The sequence below is a fragment of the Trachurus japonicus genome, chromosome 19, assembly GCF_045865225.1.
Source record: "Trachurus japonicus isolate A0001 chromosome 19, Traja_1.0".
Taxonomy (NCBI): Eukaryota; Metazoa; Chordata; class Actinopteri; order Carangiformes; family Carangidae; genus Trachurus; species Trachurus japonicus.
In genome coordinates, this window is record NC_140925.1 from 18,149,207 (window position 1) to 18,174,855 (window position 25,649).

The following is a 25,649-nucleotide window of genomic DNA, read 5'->3' on the forward strand; positions in this document are numbered from 1 at the left end:
TTGAGCCAGCAGCAAATTCTCATAGCCAATTGCCCAGAAACTCAAACTCACAAGTACATTTATTCTAAGAGTCCAGTTTCTACCTGTTCTGCTACCCACTGGGTAGGTATCAATTTTATGCTGTCACTGCTCTTCCAAGAATAGAAACTACTGACTGTGAGAAAAATGAAAAGTAGCCACCTCGTCAAATTATACCGTAATTGGTGTCTTAGCATGAGAGGGGAGCATTACCTATGTATTATGGGAATAAGTTTGTTGGCTTTGTCACATACAAGCCAAGTCAAGATATCTTTATTGTCTCCGGAGGGCAGTTTACGTTGCAGCCAGCAGCAAAAATAACAATAAAAATACACAATATAATAATTAAAAGAGTGACAATAGACACAGGACAACGACACAGGACAGCAATAAACATCAATCCAACAAGCAACCAACAAAGTGCAACAGTGCCATACTGGATAGAACTGGATAAAAACAAGTGAATTACAACGTTTGATTCCTGTCCAAAACACCTGTTTATATTTACTTGACAAAAATGATCATCAAATGGAATATAGATCATTATGTCTTTGCTGGCTGGATGGAAATTGACAGTGAAAGCAGCTGAGGGCAATAAGAGAGATATGATTCAGCAGTTAGTTTAATGAAACTACATAAAGAAGACGGTTTCATTGTTTCCCTGCCCTCCCTTGGATAGCCTCCCACGTCATCTTTTCACCCTTTTGAAAAGTGATCCCGCTTTGCAACATTTATGATAGATACTGTACCGCAGGTACTCCAAAGAACAGAGGGAGGAGGTGGTAGGCTATAGCTGGAAGCCAGTAGTTTACAAAAGGTTAATAAGCTTAATATTTGTAGAATAATGTGTACACAGAACACTGTTCCTGGAATAAACACAGGTATATCATATTACATAATGAGCTGAGTTGAATAACTAAATTATATCACTGATATTACTGAGATGTCACTCAAATTAGTTAGGCTACTGTATGCTGAACCACATAAATTTGTACTTGTACATCACCTGTACATCAGCTCCTCATTATTTTAGTTTCTCAGTCCAGCTTTGTTGAATACGCCCAAAGCCTTCACATGCAATCGTCTGATTTTAACATTTATTGAAACAAAATTATGTATTGTGGTTTGACACGCAGACAAAATCATGTAAAGCTAAATTAGGGATAGCCCTGCGGTATTTATTGAGGGTTGAAATGGAGTTACTATGAGGCCAATTTTCCTCCTTTGATAGACGGTATCATGCCCCACACTAAGAACACCTGGCTCACAGGTCGTTGGAGATACAGATGATTACATCTCCATCTGTCAGTCAGTTAAAGCAGAAGTAAGTGGTCCGGTCGTTTTCGCTAATGCTGCGTTCCAGGCAGTCTTTTGAAATCGTAAATTACAGCTTCAAGTCACAACTTACGACTTTGTAGCGTTCCAGGCAACCCACTCGTGTTTTTCCGACTTGTTTTACCGGTGAAAGTCACTATAACGGCCACTCGTAACTTCCGACCGGTGAACTCGTACCAGATCGAACTGGTACGACTTCACGGTCGGAATAATACGAGTTTCCTTGAACGCACCATAACAGTCCTCGTCCCTACGTCGCCACATTCACGGCGTTCCTTGGCTGCACACACAGCCCTGCATGCCGTTCTCTCTCCTCATTGGATAAAAACTGTAGGATACGATAAATGTTTTCTCCTCGACTCAGAGCAGAGCAGAGTGACTGAGAGACCCGTGTTTCAGACCAAACACTCTATGTAAGTGATTGCTGTCTGAAGATATAACTATTTAAGACTTATATTAACACAAATATATCACTTACTTCTGCTTTAAACACATTCAAAATTATAAGACTACCCTCATTGTTGAGGCCCAACCATAAAGATCTAATTTTCCAATATGTCACCACTCTAAAACTGAAGTGATCTTGGGTGGATAACCAGACGCACAAAAAAAAAAAAAAAAACATCTCAACAACTTTTTAAACTCTAAGTCCAAACAGCATGTTGTTCACACTATGCATATGGAGGCTCCATCTGACACATATGCTGGCCAGGCAGAACAGGACCAGAGTGATGATGACAGTTCATGTTAATTCACACGTTTCTCTCTCAGCGGCTGTGGGTGGACCAGTGAAGACGCTGAGAGAGCTGTAGGCCCATGTGAGGAGCTGTTCCATTACTGGATAAGACGACGACGATGATGATGATGATGATGATGATGATGATGATGATGATGATGATGGGTGTGAGGGTGGAGGTGCAAAAAAGAAAAGTTTACTTTATGACAGGCAAAGAAAGGAGGATAATTATACTATACTAGATTTCTCTCTTTACACAACTAACACAGCGCCTTCCTCCACACGCACACATTTGAGATGGAGCCCACACTCTGTTGTGGTTTATTTTTCCTGGAAGCTGCAAAGTTTTCTCTGTGGTATAATTTCTTTAACTACCTTGCTACCTCAACATGAAGAAGAATCCAGAAGGTTTTTTTCAGATATTATTTCAAGCTAACATCCAATTAGTTTCTATTTTATTTTTGGGAACGTACAGTATATTTCCCACTTGAGATTTGAGGTGAAAAAGACAGTTATAGCTACGAGGGTAAAGCAATTTCCGCAGAAGACAGAGCGTAAGTATAAGCTCTTGGGAGACACTTTAGATAATTAAAAAGAGGCTTCTCAAGCCAAATTGGATATTTACCCTGCAACAAATTAGATTTATCATTTACACACATGCACAATGGAAAAACGAGGAATCGTACTACTAGACCACACACCACGGTAGCTACACACAGATGTGTGTGCGCCCACGCTCGCACACGCCCCCGTTGCAAATGAGTGAGTCATGCAATATGCAACCGTATAAAAGGAAGATCGATGACAGCCCCAGCGCCACTTCCCCCTCCCCGTCTCTCAATCCAGGAATGCAACAACCAACCCACCCACCCACACACACACACAAGCGTGTCGAGTGTGTAAGGGAATCTACGGCAAAGCAAAACTGCAAATAGAGCAATAAAGTGTGACATTTTTGTCGGAATGAGATGTCTGATTTGCTTTTTATTGTCATTCGTGCTGTCATCAGACACAGCATTGGGGAGTTGTTTTGAAAAAGGGTTGCAATTAAAGCAGATAAGATCACACAAGCCCTCCGAACACAGGAATAGATGGACGACCACACAACTTTGTGTTAGGTGTGATTGCGAACAGAGAGCAGCCATGAAGGAGGTTTCACTAAAATGTTTTGGGTGTTTCTCCACATTTTCATTCAAAAATAAGCAATGGCATTATACAACAGATGCTGGCAAGCCTGCAGTGTCTGAGAAAGTCTGACAAAAAGTTTTATTAAGAGCATTTCTCACCAATAGTGTGTCAGCAATTTAAAAAAAAACATTTTAAGTTGAAGTGAAATCTGATTTCTTCTTCACACAGTGCTGCAGGAGAAAATCATAGATCATCCTCAGTGCTCGTTCTGTCGGGATGGAAGAACCCTGGATAGCCTACTACCTGAGAGATAACGGGCCAGAGATCAATGCCACTCAGGCGGTACTACATTTCCACAACAGTTTTCTTTTTTCAGCCAAGGTCAAAGGTCATTAAGGCTGAAGGGAATAACTACAACTAAAACCTCCCACCTCATTCACATTGGCATATTCTTGTACATAAGCCTCAGCCCCTCTTGTTCAATGATTTTATTGTGCAATAGCTTGGCTATTTATTTATTTATTTATTTATTTATTTATTTATTTATTATCAAATCCAGTATTGGATATACAGTATACAGTGGTGGCCAAAATTATCAGAACACTTGGCATATTTAAGAGGTTTCAGTTATTTTTGTTGAATTGGCCATTAATCATCATTATGCTCTATAAGCCATGGAATAGAGCCATCAGAAGAAGATTTAGGTAATTTTCCTTACAAAAAACAAGCTAGGTCTATTTAACTGTCAATGTCACACAATCATGTTCCTTCACAGAAGAAGCCAAAGTCTGGACCTCAACCCCATCAAGCAAATTTGGGACAAAAAAGGAAAAAAAAGGAAAAAATCCAGAGTGCTCAGAAGGTTCAAAACATATGACGAAGGTGCTCTTTGGTGGGAACATTGGTCAAAAAAGGAAAGTCCAAGGCACTCTTCTTCAATAATATAAAAAGCCTTTATTTATACAATGGCTATATCGAATAAAAACATTTGAGTAAAATTTGGGACAAGTTGAAAAATAAACTTGACAGATCTATTAAACATTCAAAGGAAATCCTTTGGCGTAAGTTGCAGAAGGCATGGGATAGTATTAATGTTGAAGTTCTCAGGAAATACTGACACTATGCCAGAGACATGTGCTGCTGAAACAACAACAACAACAACAGTAGGACTTCATCTCATTTTGCTCAGAGTAACCATCTGCATATTTAATGAGCATAATGAAATCATGTTTTGGAGGCAAAAAAAAAAGGTCAGGTACTGTATTTTCAGATCTGTCAGCTGTTCTAATAACTTTGGCCACCACTGCATATTTTTTTTAAAGTTGACAAGAATCCAGGTGCACCTGTACCTGTGCTGTAAATAAATCTAATAAGAGGTGATTTTGAATAATGATGTTACATACCTTTTTTTGTTCTTATTTTGCCCCTTTTACAACAATCAAAATGAGATCAACACATTCTATGGTGTGGATGGATTCTAGCTATAACATAATCATGTCAAAAACAAATGCAATCAAGAAAATGTTTCCTTTAATTTCAGTTTGACTTCAGAGACAGCTGCACCCTTTCATTTCACTGCAACAAACTCCAAGTTATGATTGCATCTGGTGTGTTATTTGCTCAGCATGGAGGCCGGTCCAAAGGACAATACACTGTCAAAACCACACTCGGCCCATTATGCCAAGATGCGTGTAAGTGTGTGCCAGACAGCACAGATGCCAGGCACCGGGCTCTGACCCCACTGGCCTCTTATCGTGCAAAGTGTCATCTCCGGAGCGGAAGGAGAAGAGGCGATGCAGGCGGGGGAAGAGGATGTGACCAAATAAGGAAAAAGCGGCCTCCCAGCAGGGAAGGGAGGGAAGTTTTTGTGAATCAGAGGAAGATATAAAGGGAGAAGAAGTGGGGGAGAGAAGTCTGGATAAACAGGTACTATCTTCAGCCGCTGAAGGAGCCATGGCAACCTCCCTACTTCAGCCTTTCTGAACAGCTCTTAAACAGAAAGGCAGCAGATGGTCCACGCAGGACTAATATTTGACCCAGCAGTTGTGTTTGTGAATTCTTTGTGAGAGCGAAATTGCGTCATTGACTCAATCAGCATCATTGTTGTCATGAAGTATTCTTGTGGTGTGGAGGGTGCTCATTCAAATCCATTGTAGTGGAAATGCGCTCATCAACAGCATAAATAGAAATTTCAGATGTAGCCTATGTATCATGCTTGTCAAATATATTCGTAACCCTTTGTGTGTCATGCTTCATCTTTAGAGGGTTATTGTGTGTCTTGTTGGTTATTAAAGGACAGAAAAAAAACTGTTTCTCTAGAGATGGAAAGTACATCTGATCATGATGACATGTTCTGAGGTCACAAAGAGCCACATGGAGGTCACACAAGTTTGCAGTGATGTGCTCCTTCCCCTGCATGTAATGAAGTTTGGACTGAGACTTTATTAAACACTCTAAACTCACCAGCTGGTTAGGTTCTGCTCCGATACTGTAGCTAAATTGAGATGAAATCCACAGCATAAAGCAACAGACAGGAAGAAAAATTGACAAATAACTGAATATAACATATAAATATAAAACATTTTCATATATTGCAGGAAAGGGAAACTATTTTTTTTTATTTACAGTGCTTTCTTCTCCCATCATCAAACCCTGTGTGGATGATTACAATATGCAAGTATTTACAGCTTGAGGGAAAATGTGTCTGTCATGAAAGGGTGCCTGTGCCTCTCTCAGAGATGTCATTGACTGATAGGTGGGATGTGAAAGGATAAGTTTGCTGTGAGCTGTGAAACAGATCCGACAGATCTCCACTGTCTCCCTCCCACAGTATAATCTTTCCACTCCAATGGTTTAGAGTAAAAAAAAAAGGTAGGATTTGTCATAAGGTTATCTTAGTGCAACCTGGGATTGGCACACCAGTAAGTCAGAGAAAGCATTACACCGGCATAGTAAATGATTTATACAATTTTTTTTACGATAGTTACAAACTTTAAAGCTCCAAGTTTTGGTTTTCTTTCATCAGGTAGAACTGATCTCATTCTGTGAAAGAACTGAAAACCAACAAACTTTGAATTGCTGATTAAAGAAAACGGATTATACTGCAACAAGGCTCAGAATTCAATCGAAATTTCTATTTAATTTCCAAAATTTTGAGAAGAAGCTTAAAAAGTATCCACATCATCATGCCAGTCGTGGTTTGGAGATTATAGCTCTGCTGCTTCTTTTCATGCCCCAGACCAAGTGACAAAGAAGTTAAACCACTGAACTTGGAGTTCTTCTCTTTTCAATATTTGAATTAGAAAGTGAACAGCACCCAAATTGATACCGGGGAAATGTCAAGTAGAACTATACTTGACAGCAGTTTTATTATTGGCAAGCACTAACAGCTAATCCATTTCCAATTTGGTAAAAATCATTTGATAAATGACATTAAATAAAATTATTATTGATTCTGCCTTCAAGATTTGACATTTAACTCAAGGTAAACTGACTTTACATCCATTTACCAGGGACAAGAGTCAACAAGGTACATTTTCACACTGTAGGATTTAGACAATCCACTTATGCAGAACAGGTATCAGTGAGTGCAGCCAGTAATCCAGTTCCCTAATTACTGACACAGCAGGGTCGGGGCCACGGTTTTGTTTGTTTTGTTTGTTTTATTAGATCCCCATTAGCTGCTGTACAAGACAGCAGCTATTCTTCCTGGGGTCAAAACATCTTACAAACATTTCTGTTTCAGAATTTAACACAGAACATTCAACATAGATCATCATCATTCATACAGTGGACAACAGCAACACAAAACATAAAAAAAGCTCACATCTCATTTACAAACTGTTCTTAAAGTACAAAGAAACAGAAATCATGCGTTATTTGTGACATGCAACTGTCTCAAATGGTCAGAGAGTCACTCCCTCTTGTAAAAACAAATACATCTTTAGTCCCTGTTTAAAAGAGGCGGCACTACCTTCTCGCATCAAAAATCTCGGCAGAGCATTCCATGCAGCCATCGCTCTATAATGAACAGTTTTTTGTTTTGCATTTGTTCTACATGGGGGCAACAGGAAACGACCTTCTGAAGACTGCCGAGTAGAATAGTCATGACTTTCAGAAAAAAACACTAATTTATTATAAAAAATTACTGGGTTTTTTGTTATTGTAACGTTTTTTACAAAACAAGCCAGAGAACAGTGCAGTCTGCTTTTGACGCTTAACCAGGCCAGCTGATTGTTCATTTCATTTACCCTTGTTCTATAAGGGCACTGAAGAATGATTCGAGCAGCTTTATTCTGAGCTACCTGCAGCCTTTGTATGTTACCTTCTGACGTGTTGGACCAAATCATTGGACAATAGTCCATTTGTGACAACACGAGAGCTTGTATTAGTTGTTTAGTTAAGTGCCTGGGTATGAATTTTCTGCTGTGTTTAATAGCAGCCATTCCTCTGCCCATTTTTACCACCATCTGGTTTATTTGACTATTCCAAGTCATTTTATTATCTATTGTTATCCCTAATAGCTTAACCTCTGTGATCTGCTCTATTTCTTTATCTCCTATTTTTAAATTCAGTATTGGTGCCTCTCTCATTGCATTTTTTGAACCTAGTACTATACATTTTGTCTTTTCAATATTAAGGACTAGTTTATTTTTGTTAACCCATTCTTTTATCATTTCTAGTTCCTCATTTAGGATTTCATTTAGTAATACTGGTGTTCTTGCAGCAGCATAAATCGTGGAATCGTCGGCGTACATCACTATGTTAGAATTGTTCAGTATTAGGGGTAACTCATTAGTAAATATAGAAAACAACCTGGTGCACCTGAGACTCGTGATAGAGGGGCACCGTTTGAAAGAAACAAATTACATTCATTGTACACACTTAAAACACACTCATTAGCCATACAATTACAACAGGTTTCAATGATGTCACTCATCTGTGTATGTGTGCGTGTGTTTTTTTCAAACCATGAAGCTGTGAAAAAATCCTGATGTTCTGAACGTACAAATTCGGTGATAAAAAAAAAGAGTATGCACATTATTGTTGATATACATTACACACTACTTCAGGTGTCATCTTTTCTCCAAATGAACAAGATGCATGAGAGAAAGATCATAAGTGTGGGCAAGCTCAGCCTCCAGGGGATTAGAAGTCATCTTACTCCAAAAGAGGAAAACAAATCTTGAGGAAACGAGAAATTCCTCTGTTGAAAAGAGAAAACTCTGAGCTGTATAGCAGTGACAGATGTGATGGCTGTCTGATCTTTCGAAGAAGAAGACGAATCTGTAATAACGGCAGATGGTGCTGGTTTTTCATTCTCCCCATTATGTCTTTGCAATATAATATAAACCTTATATTTTTCCACTCCGGAGCACAAACAAAAGCGACAAGTAGAGTGCATCTTGCTCTCTTTGCAGGCGTATAACACTGAGTCACGAAAAGCTGAAGACAGCTATCAGGAAAAAAAAGTATCAATTATTAAGTGTAATTATGGTGGTTGAAAGATGGGTGCCATTAACCTCTGAAGAAGTGCCTCCAGAGGCGGATAGATGTTTGTTGTGCGTATGAAAAACCTTCAAGTGCCATTACACCTTCCATTTTCTTGTTCTCCTCCCACAGTAAAAAGCACAATTATTTTACAGTCAGAGAATAAAAAGTTTTTGAACAAATTCAATAATTTTTTTGTAAATTCATTTCTCAAAGATGTGACAAAAAACAACTCCCTAATCTTCTATTTCTTTTCTACTTCTTTTCTACTTTCTTTTCTACTTCTTTCTTTTCTATTTCCACTTCTATTTTTTTCTTCAACCGGTTTAATGAAAAGTACTTTGTTTTATGTTCAAAGCTTTGGAGCCACTGATTACTGATAAAATAAAGTAAAATTGCCATCTGTCTGACAAAAATAATTTAAAAGCAAACAGATGAGTTTTGTCCTTGTCCCACTTTATATTCAACAGGGAAAATTGAATAGTTGAAGGAAACATGTCTGCCTCCTCAACACTAGGTGGCGATATGCGTAAATTTCTGATTGGCCTATTCTGTCACCGTCGGGTCGGGCCTTGGGTTGCTTTTCTTGCTGGTTGTACTGTGTGTTCTTCATTGTGAAATGCACCGAATCAGCGCTGACGTATCAGCGTCATTATTCTATACAGTACTACACTTTGTGTCTCTACTGTTGTGAAGCATGTGCACATATACATTGTCCAGTTTTGGTCAGATGATTAATGCGTATACATGGAGAAGAAAATCAGTTTTCAGTCCCATTATCTGGGCGTTTTATTCTGAAGAAGACTAACGCACACCATAATTCATTTTTCTCAAGTGTCATGTAAATGTACCGAGTGTCTCTTAGCTCTTAATTTTTTGGTTTCTTGCCCAAAACATTACTGTTGTGTTTCAGGCTACGTCTACACGACTACACTTTGGTGATCAAACGTATCACTTCTGGTATGTTTAGTGTTACACACTACTCTGTCCTGAGTTTAAAATGTTTGTTTCACTGACCTTGTCGTCCGCTGTCTAGCAGCTGGTGTGAAATCAAATTCTGACCGGTATGAATAATCATGTATGAATGTTATTTAATGTGTCAAGACATCAAAACACATTAGTGTGGATGCAGCCTCGCTCTCGCCTTTCCTGTCCGTTTCATTTAAAGCCGCATTGACAAAGATCTGATAATACCACTGTATTGGCTCAGCCATAAACAACAAAGCTAACAACCAGCTGGCGAACATGAAGTGACGAACCAAATGTTTTTTTGTTTTTTGTTTTTATCAGGAGCCGGTGGACACAAAAAGAAATCAAAGGAGGTTATTTGCCAAGAAATCTTTCACTGTCATTCTTTTTAAGCGTTTGGTGTTTAACACAGTGGAGGCAACCCTAATCAACCTGTACAGTGCCATTGGATCTTTATTAGTCACCTCAAAACAGATTTACTGACCAAGTGGGATTAAATATTAAGCAGCTCTCACTAAGAGTACAATTCAGTGCAACGGCACAGACAGCAGTCTCATAAATGACCATGACAAAATTAGTGCCCTATTAGTTATTGGGCCACCGGGCAAGATTGCATTAAGGTTGTGTAATGTTATTGTTTCCTGTGTGTCTCTGTGTTATGCACTCGTATACATCTGTCTGGCCAGCTGCGCAGCATTGGTTCTGAGCCAGAAAAAAAATAGCATCAATTGAAGGTACTGACAAGGCAAAGCCACCCTTTAATTGAACTGTCCAGTGTGTGAGTGAGTGTGTTGTGTTTGTCTGTAATTGAATGGTCCCTGTGTCCTAGTGTGTTATGTTTGTGTGTGTGTAACTCAAGTGGTCCATAGCAGTCTTGCAGGGATGTTTATTGATTAGTCAGACTCGGTCCCTCTCACATGCTCAGCAGCCTATTATTAGCTCTTCATTCGAAAACACAACACACACATACGTACAGTCCACACGCACGCACATCGTCTCAAAACAAGTCAAGAAACTGATAGGACATCTCATTTGCTCTCCTGTCAGTCACCGCTGATTTATCTGAGAGGGGAACAAAAGCACTTGGCTTACTGGTGATCCACAAATTCAAAATAAGATTTCAAGGAAAAGACACCTGCATAAAAAACAGCACCAGAGAGCTCATAGAAGAAACCAGATGACTATAAAGATAACGGCAGTGACAGAAATAGAGAACAGAGTCCATATCGCTGTGGAACGAGCCATCTCACTCATTTCAATGGAAGCACAATGTTTGATGTTATCCATAAGTTTCCGAACTCAAAAACGGAAGCCATTTTTGCTCTTCCGGTGGAATTGTATGTTTACATTTCAATGGTTTCACCAGTTGCATAATTATTTTTAATTTATTTTAACAATAGATGTCCATGATATCCATTGTTCAAGTGATGATACATGCGTTTTACAGATTTTCAATGAAAAAAAAAAAAACACTTACATTTTTGAGGTTCGGAAAAAGGTGGATATAGTACATTTCTTTGTTATTGACCACCCGGGCCGGTTGTACACCGTTTTCCAGATTGCAGTGTGGTATTCTATACGTCCACTGGTTTACTCACTACTATTTATACACAGCAAACAAAATAGTGGATTATATCGTTTGTTTTTATGTCCTGTCTTTGTCTTGCATCCCCCCTTGTTGATTGATTTAGATTGATTGTTTTGTCTGTCTGTTGCTGTCCTGCTCCAGTTTTGTTCCTGTTTCCCATCAATTCTGTCTCGGTGTCTTTTGTTCCCTGTTTAGTTCTTGTTTTACTTTGAAGTTTAATTTTGTCTTCCTGTGCTCTCCCTGCTGTGATTACCTCATGTCTCACCTTGCACCACCTGTGTCTGGGTTTCTCCCCTGTGTATTTTGACATCAGTGTTTCCCTGTCGGTAAAGAAAGAAACTGAACGTGGATGAATCCCATTCAGATGCTGTAGCTTCAGTGATGTGGTTTTGATTTTTCACTTGCTGGTTGGTGGTTAATCTTATTAGTAACACCTGTTTTTTTCCTATTAATTCTAGCAGTTCTGTCTGCTCTGAGGAAGGCCTGTTGTGAGTGTGTGTCTGAGCCTCTGGGGGCTTCGGAGGTTGAGAAGAATCTCTGGTGGTTCCCACCATGTGTTGTGGGCCTGCTGGTACGTGTTCAGAGTTGGCTATTGGTACAAAGCCAATGTTGCATTAACAGCTGATTACTAGTCAGGCTATATGCCATTTTTGCATTTACACGACAATAGGTTAAATCTGCCTTCAGAACAGCAGCAATGACTGGACGCCACACTGACTTGGTGCTAAAATGTTAAGAGACTGGCAGTTGGGACTTGCTAACTTAAAATGGCAAAAAAAAGTGGAAATGTGTCTTTTAATTGCTGCATGTGTAAAACTCCCAATAAGTCAGTAGGAGTAGTAGCCCTGTCTCAGCAGATGCACAGCTTGAGCTGACTCTTTTTTTCCCACAACAGCGTATTTGTTTGATTTTGAAATTCCAACCAACTCCTCTGTGTTGATTAAGAGATATTATTGGCTGTGTCATGTTTACAGTTCATCCACAGGCTTTTCAGTGATGTCCAGGGCAGAGGATTCTCACGACTGTTTCTTATGTATCTTGAAATGCTGCAATTCGTTGGTAATTTGATGTTTTCTCTGGATCATTGTGCTGTTGTACAAAACCAGTCTCTTTTCAGTCACACTTTCTTGACTGCCAAACTGCCCCCCCCCATGCAGAACAGTTCCGCCCCCATACCTAACAGTTCAATAGATGTACGTTTCATCAAATGCTGCTCTGTTTTTTTTCTCCAAACATACTCTACTTTATTTATTTTCTATTCAAAGAGTTTCACCTTTATCTGTTCACAGCACTTGGACTCTAAATGACTCGTAACATCTCCTTCTCATGACTTTTATGTTGTTTGTGCAGTAGTGCTGCACCACCACTGCTGTATAAAATAAACCTCCCTGCAACTCCTTTGAAGATATATATATATATATCAAGATTTTTTTTTTTTTTTTTTATGTTAAAAAAAAAAAAAATGTAAAGCAGGGTTTGCACTACCAGTTACCATTACTTACTTATATTATATATATATATATCCATATATAGGTCAGCAGCATATATATATATATATTTATATATATATATATATATATATATATGTAATGGTAACTGGTAGTGCAAACCCTGCTTTACATTTTTTAACATAAAAAAAAAAAAAAAAATCTTGCGAGACAGATTTTTAACGCGGCGAGAAATATCGTTGAGTTTAATCTCGCGAGATCTCGTGGGACGAGATCTTGTCACACCCCTAATATATATATATATATATATATATATGTTTTAATCATTTCTTATTATTCTATTCTATTAGTGGTGGGAATTTAAATTCTAAGAGTGTCGATATTCAATTGCGTCTCCTGATTTGGAAGTTAACTTCATTTCTAATGGTTGAGTATGAAGTTGAACCTGCCATATGAGTCAGTTCATTATCAAATACAACAACAGTGCACTGATATTTACATAAAGAAAATTTATTTTGTGTCTGATTTTATTATCCATTTCTGCACTTCAGTAAAATGTAACTCGCCCAGGAATGCCCACACCTGCACTTTACAAAGACCTCTTGTATTGAAAATGTAGGTTGAGAATAAAAGAACTGGGCCTTTTTTTTTTCGTCCTGACCTTGTACTATAAAAATAAGATATATTTCTTCATATTGCCATATTTGGAATTGAATTTGAATTAGAACGATCTCATAGCAACAGAAAAATGTAGCCAAAAGACAAGCATCTTCAGCTTGTTAGAAAAGCTCAGTGTCCTGTATTGACAGTGACTGCATGTTTCTTTTTAATGACTTTATAGGTATTTCATGATGACAGTGGTACCAACTCTCCCTGTGCAGCTGCATGCATACTCAACATTTAAACACTTTGTTAAAAATAATAATGATTTGAAGTCTGATCTTGTATCCTAGAGACCCTTCAGCTTTCCATACTTCATCTGACCCCAGGCTGCTTTCCCTTCTGGCTTTGGTCCCCCAGTCTGTGACCTAAAATTCAGTTGAGGTCTTGCAAATGTGGAGCTTGTTATTAAAATATGTGCTGGTTCTGGTATGGAGACATTATTGTAGCCTACTAATAATGACTGTGTGTAATTCCATTGTCACTCTTCATATCTGCTCTGTCCATTATAAACTCATTTCAGTTGTTCATTGATGTTTTCTTATGGGAGCACCTAAAAATAGCTACATAAAATCAAATATGTCGATGACGAGTTGCTGTGACCTCTAAGAGCAGCAGCCGGAGGAGGAAAAAGAAGATTGATGTTATCAGTCACTTCCCATGAAGCCCCAATGAAGAGAATCTGTGAGCAGAAGGGAGAGACCATGTTGATAGCCAAACTGGGAGCTCCCCTTGAACTCAGACATGCCATCTTAATTAGAGGTAAAATATGAAATGCCTTTTAGCCAGGTTGAGTCATAAAAACATTATGGAAACTGTAGTAAATCACAAACTGAAGTGAGGCAGGCAGAGCAAAGGGGGACAGGAACAGTTTGCCAAATTCAGATATAATCAAGCTGCAATCTGAGGAGGAAAAATGAAGCCAACACTGGAGCACCAAAAACTGCACCTGAAGATGGCTACAAAAGTGAGTGAATCCCCACGGACCCCGATGTTAGAACTTTCCGCTTTGCTGAATTTTTGGCATCTGGCAATATTGGGGCAGTCCACTCCAAACTTCAAAACCTCTCTCCAGAAACCTGTGGGTAGCATCACTGAGGCCACGTCCATCTTTACAGTCTGTGTGCTTAACACAGAGGCAGAACTAAGAAGTGCTTCTTTGGATTCTGTGCCCAGGGAGTGGTTTTCATTTCAATTAAAAGGTGCCATCTTTGGGTCAAGTATTATAGGACAGTGGACTCTGGGACCCCTAAGAGTCATCCCGGAGGTTCCAGGGGCCCAGCAAAAAGAATGATCATTAATTTTCACTCTATTTGAATGACACAGTGACTGGTCATGGATATCAAACATCCCTGATAAAAATTTCAGGTGGGAGACCAATGCCGTTTTTCCACTACAATTAGCAGGTCGACACAGGTTTTTTAAATACGGGTCAACCAACAGTCAACAACTGGCTCCTTTCCCACTGGCCAAAAAACCTGGGTCTTATCTACAGCTGACAGTCAAGCTTAGTTCCCTGATGTGAGATAGGCAATCTGTTGGATATGAGTATTTCAAAATCACCCATGTCACTGATGTACTGATGTATGTGGACAGAATGTGATGGTCTCTGTCAGGGACCAAGCAGTAAGGCTCAATAATACATGTTGTGCAAAGCTAAAGAAATGTTAATTTGTTTACAGATTAAAGATTTCCCCCCCAAATACAAAAAGAAGAAAAGACAAACTAGTAAGAAAGAAGTAACTGTAAACTAGGACCAAAGACAACGGGTAGCCTCCACAGAGACAAGAGGGGGACAAAAACAAACAATTCATTCAATATTGCAAGTAAAACATATGGACATAAATTTAAGTTGTTAATCAAAATAACAGCCAAACCATGCAACAAACTTAGACTTCTGAATTCATCAAAAATAATGAAATCTTCCAGAAAAGTCAGCCTCCCCTCTGGCACCTCCAAGTTGGTTTCTTCCACTTCCTGTCCTGCCACTATAAGAGGCCATCTTGAATGGCGCCACTTCCTCTTTGGAGCTGGGGAAAGCTTGCTAGAACTATGCAAAAAACAAAAAGGTGAGCCTTAATTCAAATAAAGACAAAAGAAAATAATAATAATACATTTTATTTATTTATTATTCCATTCCTGTCTGGACACTCAAAGACATCGCACATGAGTAAAATCTTAGCTGGCAGTCTGTCACTGTACTTTAAATATGTGCATTCAAATAACCAACAAACCATCAATAAAATGTGCTGTATGAAAACAAAAGACTTTGTATAGGGTCATTTGAAATTTATATGTGAAATGAAAAATATTAGCGATGCCTGTCTCATACCAAATTAGTGCATCAGTTACCTAACTTTTTTCCACTCACATATGAAGACATTTTCACTGTGAGTTGGCTGTTTACTGTGGAGATTTGCCTGCATTTAAAGTTTATCTCTGTGTCCTTGTATTCCCTCTTAGGTTTTACTTGCGTCACACACAGAGTATATAAATAAGTTAAGACTGAACTGAGAACATGTGGCACAGGGATTCACAGGTACATAATTACACAACCCTTCACGCATATGACAACCTCAGCTCCTGCTCTTTGAGGGGAGCTTGTGCTGAGTAGTGCCTTTGGGCTTTGTGAGTGTAATTCACATTTCTTCTCCAGAGGCTCTCTTTGAAATTAAGAGACAGCCCTCACCTTTTATAGACATAACATTTGGTATTTTCTCATCCGGTTCTAAACGCAGCGAATGAGCAGATGACGTGAACTCAGCAGAAGTAGCAGGACGGGTAGATGGCAGAGGGGATGAGAGATCGAGTTGACAGATCAGAAGATGCGAGTTGACTTCACTCCATGATATTTGGCAACCTCTGACACCGGACCTGTCGCAAGTAAGTAGCAACTACGCAGAGGGTATCCATGGCAGGCTAATTAACGGAACATGCTAATGAGATGATTTGTCCATGACACTGGTGTGACCACAGAAGAGAAAATGATAAGAGAGGAAGGGAAACGGGAGGAAGCAATCGCCCTGGAAGCATGAAGAATGATATTTAAAGGTGATTAGAAATGATTTATTGAGCCTTTGCCATCGCCATGGTGATCTGCTCAAACACAGGTGGAAATCGTGAGTAAATATTGAAAGTACTTGGGTAAATGACAGCGAACAGTGAGAAGCTTCCTCACTCCGCCATTAATTCTTCTACAACTGTACAGTAGCTTTTTCAGGAGTACAGTCTACTGCGTTCAATCTGTGGGTTCATAAGGTATATTTTTATGATTTGGGGAAATGTGCTTATGGGCATTTCCTCAGAGAGAGGGATCAGAATATTTATATTGATCTCATGATGTCCCTATGGTGCAGCTTAGCATTGGTCCCAAATTGCTAGCCTAACTCTGACTGAGGCAAATGATATGATCTAAAGATTTGCAAAGTGTATCTAAAGGTAAAAATGACTACATTTAGATGGAATGCAAGTCACCCACATTGAATCTCCTTTTCTCTCTTGTTTGTTCTCCACCAACTGAGAAAAAATAGATAAACCTTATTTACTTATTAACTAATTACAAACTGTGTTGATGGTGTTTATTGCTGGGTAATATCAGGGATTTTTTTTCATAGCTTGTTTGTGGAAAAATAATCAAAGTGAACCACAACAATAAAATTGCAGAACAAAAATGAAGCAGTGATTTGAAACATGTTGAAAAGCTTATATGGTGAATAAGCCTGTGCTGTCTTGGTATGTCCCATATATGATATATACTATACGGACAGTTTGTCTTTTCCCAGAATCCCAGATTCGATGAGTGTGAAGTTCTCGGTCTTGATTCTCATTATCTGGTGTTGGTGTCTGGCACTGGGCCCAACACCTGCACCAAGCCTGACTGGAGCTGTGCTTCCACTGTGACCTTCTGCTTGGAGAGCTATATCTACACCCATAGAATTTGGGGTTATAATCAGGGCTCTAAATTAACTTTTTTGATCACCAGCCAATTTGGCTTTGAAAATAAGACAGAATATGAGTGTAACTGAATGCATTTGATTATTTTATGTATATTAGCATTTATTTAAAAAAAAAAAAATACAAGGACGACAAGTTTTCTTTTCTCTTCACCAGGCTTCTCTTCTCTGGTTTGTCCCAACCATCATCACATGTTTTAAGTTATTCTTTTCTTTTAAAGTTGATATATTATGCCCCCTTTCCACAAATTAAAATAGTTCCCAGGTGTCTTAAAGACATGTCTGTGACATGCTTTGGTCAAAATACCCCAAGGATCAAACATCACAATTCTCTTTTCATCTCTCAAAACAGCCCTGTTCAGAACAGCTGGTTTCAGTGCCTGTCCCTTTAAATGCAAATGAACTACTGCTTGCCCCGCCCCACCTCTTCTACTGGTCCCAGGTAGGGGTGGTATTATGCGTACAAGTCCTATTTACATCACTGGAAGACAACTGAGGGAACAGCTCGTAAAACCACATGGATTTCAACCTGGAGCCTGCACATTACAGATTTTTTTTGTCAGTTCTCACATTTTGGGGGCCAGAAGGCGAAACAAACACCCAAATATATGTTAAAGAGCTTTCAAAAAGTGATATTTCCATAATATGTCCCCTTTGAATATGTTCCACTTGGCTCGTCTCTTCTACCCAGGCAATAGCGCGTTGTTCATGGGAAATGCAGAATGGAGAATGGCTGATACCCGCCCAAATTTTAATCTGCCTCTGGGTAAATTAAAGGCAGGTGTTAATTTATAGCCCTGGTTATACGTATGTATAACAAAAAATGAATTAGGTCTCTTAAGGAAACTAAAAAAAGTCAATGTTTCACGTCATCATTGCACAAGTGTGAGGGAGTCACCCGACAACTCAGCTCTTTGATGGTGAGGCCTGCATGAAACAGATGGAGTCATAGTAAGTGCTGCACTGTGTAATGAGGATTTCATGTGAACAACAGAAATCAATGCACATGTATTTGATACCTGTGAACATGCTGTTTGATGTGACTTTGTTGCATTACATCTTCACTTTGATCCAAATACCGTCCATTCCAGTGAAAACCAAAGCAGCTCAATTGCACCTCTTTCTCCCTCACACATTCTTCTGTCAACCAGCAGCCCTCTCGTTGTCTCCTTTGCTTTTGACATCAGCCCAGGTTATTTTTAGCTCTATCCAAAGGGAGAGGGAAAGAGAGAGAGAGAAAAAACGACACAGTCCCTTATAGAAGGGTGGATGAGAAGAGTCGGAGGAGGAGGAGGAGAAGGAGGGGGAGGGGGAGGAAGAGGAGAATGCGTGGGCGCATTCAGGATGGGTGCCTATTTGAATATTCATAGAAACAGCTGTGTTCACAAAGGTGTCGAGATGGAGATGAGCACGCTTGCACTGCTCAAAATCAATAGAGGCTGCGCCGATGAAAGTTTAGGATGATAGGCTTGACTAATAAGTGGAGCACGCTAATGAGTAAGTTACGTGGGACATGCTGATATGACAATTAGAGCGTAGACGTGATCCGTCTCGGCCTGAGTGACAGCTGAAAGGAAAATTCATGTGGTTGAACTCAACAACCATATAAGGTTCTTGGCACTCTGACCAATGTGATGTTAATTATTTGCCTACAGTTAAATCATAGTAAGAATGACTCTCAGTGGTGAATATGTTGTTTTTTTTGCAACAGATGTTATTATTGGTACATCTAAATTCGTATCAAACCTTCTTTATTTTAGTAACTGGAGGGTATTCCACGGAAGCAAATAAACTCAATTTATTCCATCATATTCTTTGGTATTTCCTGTTTTCCTGTCTGTTTCTTTCACATCAGAGATAGCAAAACAAGGAGTTCAACGTGAGGCTCACTTGATCTAAGTGTTCACTATGGCAGTTGATGTCCTTTAACTACCCTGTTTACAGCTTCCTGCATGGTGTGAGGTTTAATTGCCACCATGTGACTGCAGCTTCAGAGGAATCATGTTTTGCTCTAAATCCCGGCCCTGGTGATTGTTTATCTCATCATGCTATAGCTGTAAATCAGAGTCCATTGTTCAGTCATTTCAGCAGTATGTCTCCATGACTCTGTGTGATTTCGGTTGGAAGACTGAAATATCTTAACAGATATTGGATGGATTATGATGAAATTTTCTGAATGTATCTTTAGTCAGGATGAAGCCTTCCTATTTCAGCTGTGGCCTAACTTTTCATTACTGTCACCAGGGTTAACTAATTCAGTAGGTTCACATTTCCCCGAGGATGGAGCTTATTAACTTCCCCGACCTCATCTCTAGTGCTATCATATGATTGAAATTTGTGGTTTTGAGTGAAATGTCTAAAAAGCTGTTTTTGGAGTTCCGGGGGGGGGGTGTCCGTCTGGCAACAGATTTTCATATAATGACGGTGGATTGTGCTCACTTTTGAATCATTCAAAACGCACACTACTGTATGAAACATCCAAATACCTCCATACTGCCCGTCCATACTGACCCAAGTGTCCTGAAGCTGCGACATGAAAAAGTTGTTCGGAGAAAATGCAATTTGATCTCGTTTTTAGCCTTGTTGTAGTAGTCACTCCCAGTGGCTCTGTTGATGTCTCATGCGTGAGATTTGCTGCGAGATGTTCATTCATCGTTGTAAATCATTGGATCTATGATGTAAACACGGAAGAACATCTTGCAGCAAATCAGTTTTGATAACTCCAAAAGTTCTCCAAACTCTTCCTTGGCATGATGGTGAGTAGAAAATTGGTGAATTATCGATTTTGGGTGAAGTATCCCTTTAACTCCCATTTCAAATTCGACACAGACTAGTCTACTGTAGATAAGCCCATAATCTATAACACTGAACTGATAACTACAGCTCAGAAGGGCTGAGGCCAGTGACACTAAGTGACTGAAAGCTTGTGTTTTGTTTTTATCCATAGAAAAAATATACACACCATATCGTCCTAATCCATAGTGTTTCCTCAAGTTGTTTTTTTAGCAGTGGCAGCAGGCCAGTCTGCTAAGACTGCCAACAACAGGCTTTTGTTTACAGTGGAAAAGGGTTCAATTGTTATCGAACTTGGATGAGTCCACTAATTTCCAGCCCTCTAAAAACATCACAGACTGTAGACAAACCTGTCACCTGTCCAGCCTGATGCTGTTAAGCCAGAAATATAGCGGCTACACGCGAGTTAAATCTCTGACACTTTTACAGGAGCTCCATCCTGGCGATAAGATGGGACAGATCTGTTTTTAAAACTGGGCAGAGGGAGTGAGCGGCTGGCAGCTCACTCTCCACTACTTCTTTGCTGTGTGTGCGCGCTGTAAGCACACACACATCACTCCTTGCAGCTGTGTCTGTGTGTGTGTGTGTGAGGTCCGGATACAAACCTGTCTGACAGTGTAAAATCTCAAGTGAATTTGAAAACTATTATACAGTATATATACTATTATTTCATGGTACCTATCTGATAATTGTGGTGGAAAAGGAGTGACAATACTCTGTAATGTGAGTATAAAGGTCAGAAGTACTCTCCAAATGCCACAATAATTTCAGAATTTGTGTTTCAGCAGCTCATTGGGAAAGGAAAAAAATAACAAAATCCAAGAAACATGCACATCCCAAAAAGTTAAGACTGGTACTGGACCACAGAGGAAAAACAATAATGACTGCGGGTTCCTTTCTTTTCATTAAAGGAAAAAAAATAACCACTGAGCCTGTTTCCAAAATCAATTTTTGCATTTAATCCAGCGCTTTGTCAGATTACGGTAAACAACAAAACAATATACAATCTTACACACATAAGAGAGCCAAAAAATAAGAATCTCAATAAATATATATGTATATATATATTTGGTATTTCTGGGTATTTACTAAGGGAACTGTGTCAAACTGACTTAAGGTTACTTCATGCACACCAATACACTCTCACAGAAATTAAGAGAACTGTCTCTGCCTCTCTAGCTACTCTATTACTGGCACCAGTATAGGCCTCCACAGCTTGCATGGACTGCACCTTTACAGAGAAATACTGATGTTGCAAGTAAAAGGCACTCAGAGAAATGCTGGGCCATGCCAATAAACTCAAAGCAAATGGACAACAATCACTTAAGCAGTTTCATTCCAAAACCTTGGACATTTATCTTGTTCAGAAAGAAAAATACAATTTGAAATGTACTTGTAAATCTTAAAAAAAACAAAACAACAACAAACAAAGCATTTGAGTGTCCTTTTAAAAAACCTTATAATGTGCTTCACTTGAATAGTAAATGCCACTTCATGTCAATTTCATTATATGACTAATGTCCCATTTTGGAATGAAGCAATTGCAATTTAAAGTCACTGCTACACACTTGAAATCATTACAAGTAAAAACAAAAAAGAGTAGGCAACAGTATTAAAGTGATACGTACTTGAGGCTATGTTTAAATTAGCTGAGTCTACTCAAAATAGAAGATACATAAATAGTTTACAGTTTGCTGAAGGATGTTTGTAAGACACGCAGCTGGAGGTACATTCAGAAATGTGGCTACACTCTTAGTCAGACACAGTATTTCAGATTAATTATGTGCGCACACAAATGAACACATCAATACTGAAAGGGATTTGCCTCGAATGATCTCAGGTGTTAGGAGCAAACTGTGAGAGCACCTCATGATCGACACGGAGGCGGGTGCAGGAGGGGAAAACCCCCCCGAAAATGTTCAAGTGTAGCTTTGGTGCGCACGTACCCACATATACACACTCATACACACACTTCTACAGTTGCAGCTCCACATAGTGACTGTAGTAACTCCATGCACAAGAAATTGGACCACTTGTGACGCCTAGTAAACATCGTATAATCAGATTCAAAACACGGAGATGTCGCTACAGCTGACGAGAAGCTGCTGGGTCTTCCTTAAAATCACATCACCTGTTGCTAAGGACCACACACGGCTCTAAGCTAATGTGGCTAACTTAATGCTACATTTTGGCTCCTCGGCTAAAAGTGAGGAGAGCTAACTTGATCTACGAGGAATGACAGGTTAAACCCGGTTAAGCCCGCGCCCCCGGGGAGAAGTTAACTCGATGTCCATTTCTCACATCCAGTCTGTATAAACAATAGCATAAATCCTTCCTCGCAGAGCCGGAGAATGCAGTTTGCAAAGAAAGGAAGAATTGATTTTTCCCTCACTCCACAGACCTAAACGTCCAGCGTGTGTCGCCTCTGTTTGCCTGCAGCGGCGGTGGTGGTGGTGGTGGGGGGGCAAGGATCAGAGGACTCAGGTGGGGGACGTACGGCGCCTTTTATGCGATTTGTCTTTGTTGGTCTGTGCTCACTAAGGCGTGTGTGTGTGTGTGTGTGTGTGTGTGTGTGATGGGATTTTTCCTGTCATAGAATTGCACAAGTCATCTAGAAATGCTGGGGAGGAAAAGCAATTTCATCGGCGGGGACAGAAAATGCACACCATTACCTCCGAAAGCTTAATACCTCACCGGAGCGGTGATTTCTATCGATCCGGCACAGCTGGATTGTGGTTATCAAACACGAAAAAAAGGGTAAGGAAACTAGCAGGAAGGAAAGGTGTTGACCTTTGTGCATGATAACACTTGATTGCGCTGGAGACAGAAACATGAGGCACATGAAAAAGTGGCTGCATGTGTACGGGATTAGTCACTCTCGGGGGAGAAAAAAGAAAACCTTGAGCATGTGGACTCTTTTTGCATGATTTCACCTGATTCCCTACAACCTCTCACTTGGTACTTTTTGCCTAATAGGCAGCCACATCGGAGCAGTTGGGGACTAAGTGTCCTTCATGCAAAAGGGCACCTCAACAGTGGTTTTGCAGGGTGGGGAAGTCATGTTTCATTTACCTCGACCTCGTTTTTTGCACTTGTAGTTGTGAGCTTCTCTTTCAATTACAGCTCTTTCATTGGGAAAACCTGCTGCCTCCTAAAAAAACCCCAGCAATACACCTTGCCTAGAACGTGTAAGCACAAACACTGTTGAGTGTTGTTCCGATAGACACGTCCGCCCGTAACACTTCCTATCTCACATGCCTCTGTAGGAGACGGTGCGCTGATGTTCAAACTGCAGATAGTGAATCAGGAGGAGGTGAGTAACTATTCCTGAGGTGACTATCTTTCATACTTTTCCCTGACACTAAGAGGCCAGACTTGGAGAAATGATCTGTAACGCGCTCTCCGCTCTGTGCTCCGCCGGATCCCCAGGTGAACCCGCAACAGGATGGAGAAGCAGAAGAGAGGGGGGGGGGGGGGGTTTATTGGTGTGACGCATACTTTATACCCTGTGTATCTGCTCAGGTTGTGTGATGATGCCTTAAGTGGCATTTTCTGAATACTGGATCGCTGTCACAATTCCCTGGCTCAATAACATTTCCAGCTCTTCTAACCTCTGCCCTAACGAGGAGCAGAAAAGCTCTGATGTCTCTACATCTGATTCTACTGTACTTGTTCAGTCGTTTTCATACAAAAAGTCCAACTTGAAGTTCTCAGTCAGGACCGACACGGATCTGACTCTCAGTCCTCTCTCCATCACAAAGTGCCCTGGTCGGCGGTGAAGAATCCACCTTCTTTCTTTTTCCTTCTCCTCTGTCTGTGGGCCCTCCAGCAAACGGCCGCCACCAGCAGCATCAGCACCCCGGTGCACAGCAACGCCACCGACACCACTTTGGTCTGGAGCAGCGTGTTAAATCTGAACGTCACCCCGGTGCCGGCCATGCCGATCACTAGGGATATCACGCCGAATGGAAACACGCAGCGGTACCAGGACTTCTCCGTCCCGCCCGTGGCCTGGGCCAGTCGCTCCAGCGTGGGGAGAGTCTCCGGAGGCTTGGCCGCTTCTCTTCCATTGCTCCTTTCCTCTTCTCCTCCTTCCCCAAGGCCGTTCAAACCCTGGCTTTCAAAGTCTTGGGGTAAAGTGTTGGCTTCGCTGTTGTTGCCACAGTCCAGGTCCGGATGCAGGACGGGGGCTGGGGGCTGGCGGCCCGAGGAGCAGCCCATCCTGGAGCTGCTGCCCTTGGATTAAAAATGCTGGAAACGGTCAGAGGCGGCGGTCCTCTCAGCGTGCGTCCGACGATTGCTGTTGTTGATGCTTATGACGCCACGGAGGAGGGGGTTTCTCCAAAGCTGCTTCTGGTGCCGTGAGTGCCGGGGAGGGTGCTGCTGCTGCTGTTGCTGCTCTCAACACTTGCCAGCATGTGTCTGCATTTGGAGAGAAAAAGAGAGTGGAGCTGAAAATAGAGAGTAGGAGGGAAAATAGGACAAGACGTAGAAGAAAAAACAACTACTGAGCGAGCGTGCCAGCTGAGCCACAGACTCAAACAGGACACACACACATACAGGAAAAGGGTGAAATGAAAAACAAAAAGGTAGAGGAGAAAGAACAAGAGTATAGAAATGTCCTCTGTCACAGAGACGCGCAGCAGAGTGGAGCCACTCACCTCGTATTCTCAGTGTCCATGAATGGGTTTTCATAACAGTCTCCAGAGCTGCTCTCAGCAGCAGCACCAACGCAGTGTGCGCGCGTGTGTGTGTTGTGATGCCGATGTCCATAGACTATATAATCACGGAGGAGGGGGAGGAGGGGCCTAGGGGAGTGGTAGACGGGATGCGAGACTCCGATTGGCTCCCTCGGCAGAGTGATTTCAGGGAGGAGGGGAGGGGGTGAGGTAAAGTGTTGAGCGCTCTCATTCACTGATATTAATTCATTATTTAGTGTGACGAGGAATTTGAGATGTTGGAGGTAGTGGCTTGTTCTCGGTCCGCTGCAGGCTGCAGCTTCAAAGTGCGGCGGTTAATTTTCCAGGAGCAGAAATCATTACATGTTTTATCATAACATGCCTCTCTACACTGATTTCTGCTCTCACTCCTGGCCTGGCTGGACACACACAAACTGTGAGTGTGCCACGCACTCTGCATGTCAGACTGTCAACTCTCTGCATCTCTCACAGTTGCTGTCACACATATTGTTCTCATGTGAAAATCACAAATCTGTCTCTTTTTTTTTCTTTCCACAAGGCTGTGCCGGATTTCCATCTCAAGGGCAATGATGGAATGTCATTATCGTGAGGTGGAAACCTCGTCTCACAAAAGTGTCTCCTGATTAAAATGAAAATCAGGCTCCTCCCATGTCTGACCCCTAAAACTGTAACATTATTCATCATCCTGAGAGTTGACAAACAATACCACACACACAGAAAGCCATGATGTCTAATTTGCTGGATAAAAAAAGAAAAAAAGAAGCATCAACATGGCAACAGCAATATGTTTCATATTCAGGGCTTCAACTTAGACACAGGCCTCCTCTCTCA

At 40.7% G+C, this 25,649-nt stretch overlaps 1 protein-coding gene across 1 annotated transcript; it reads right to left on the reverse strand.

The window, feature by feature from the left end:
- Positions 1-23,381: 23,381 nt before the first annotated feature.
- Positions 23,382-24,872, reverse strand: LOC146967799 (transmembrane protein 100-like). The gene is made up of 2 exons (XM_085761048.1): positions 24,780-24,872; positions 23,382-24,540 (listed from the first exon to the last, which is right to left on the reverse strand). Exon 2 carries the CDS (start codon positions 24,337-24,339, stop codon positions 23,872-23,874), a length of 468 nt encoding a protein of 155 aa, XP_085617174.1. The 5' UTR covers positions 24,340-24,540; positions 24,780-24,872; the 3' UTR covers positions 23,382-23,871.
- Between the last annotated feature and the right edge of the window lie 777 nt (positions 24,873-25,649).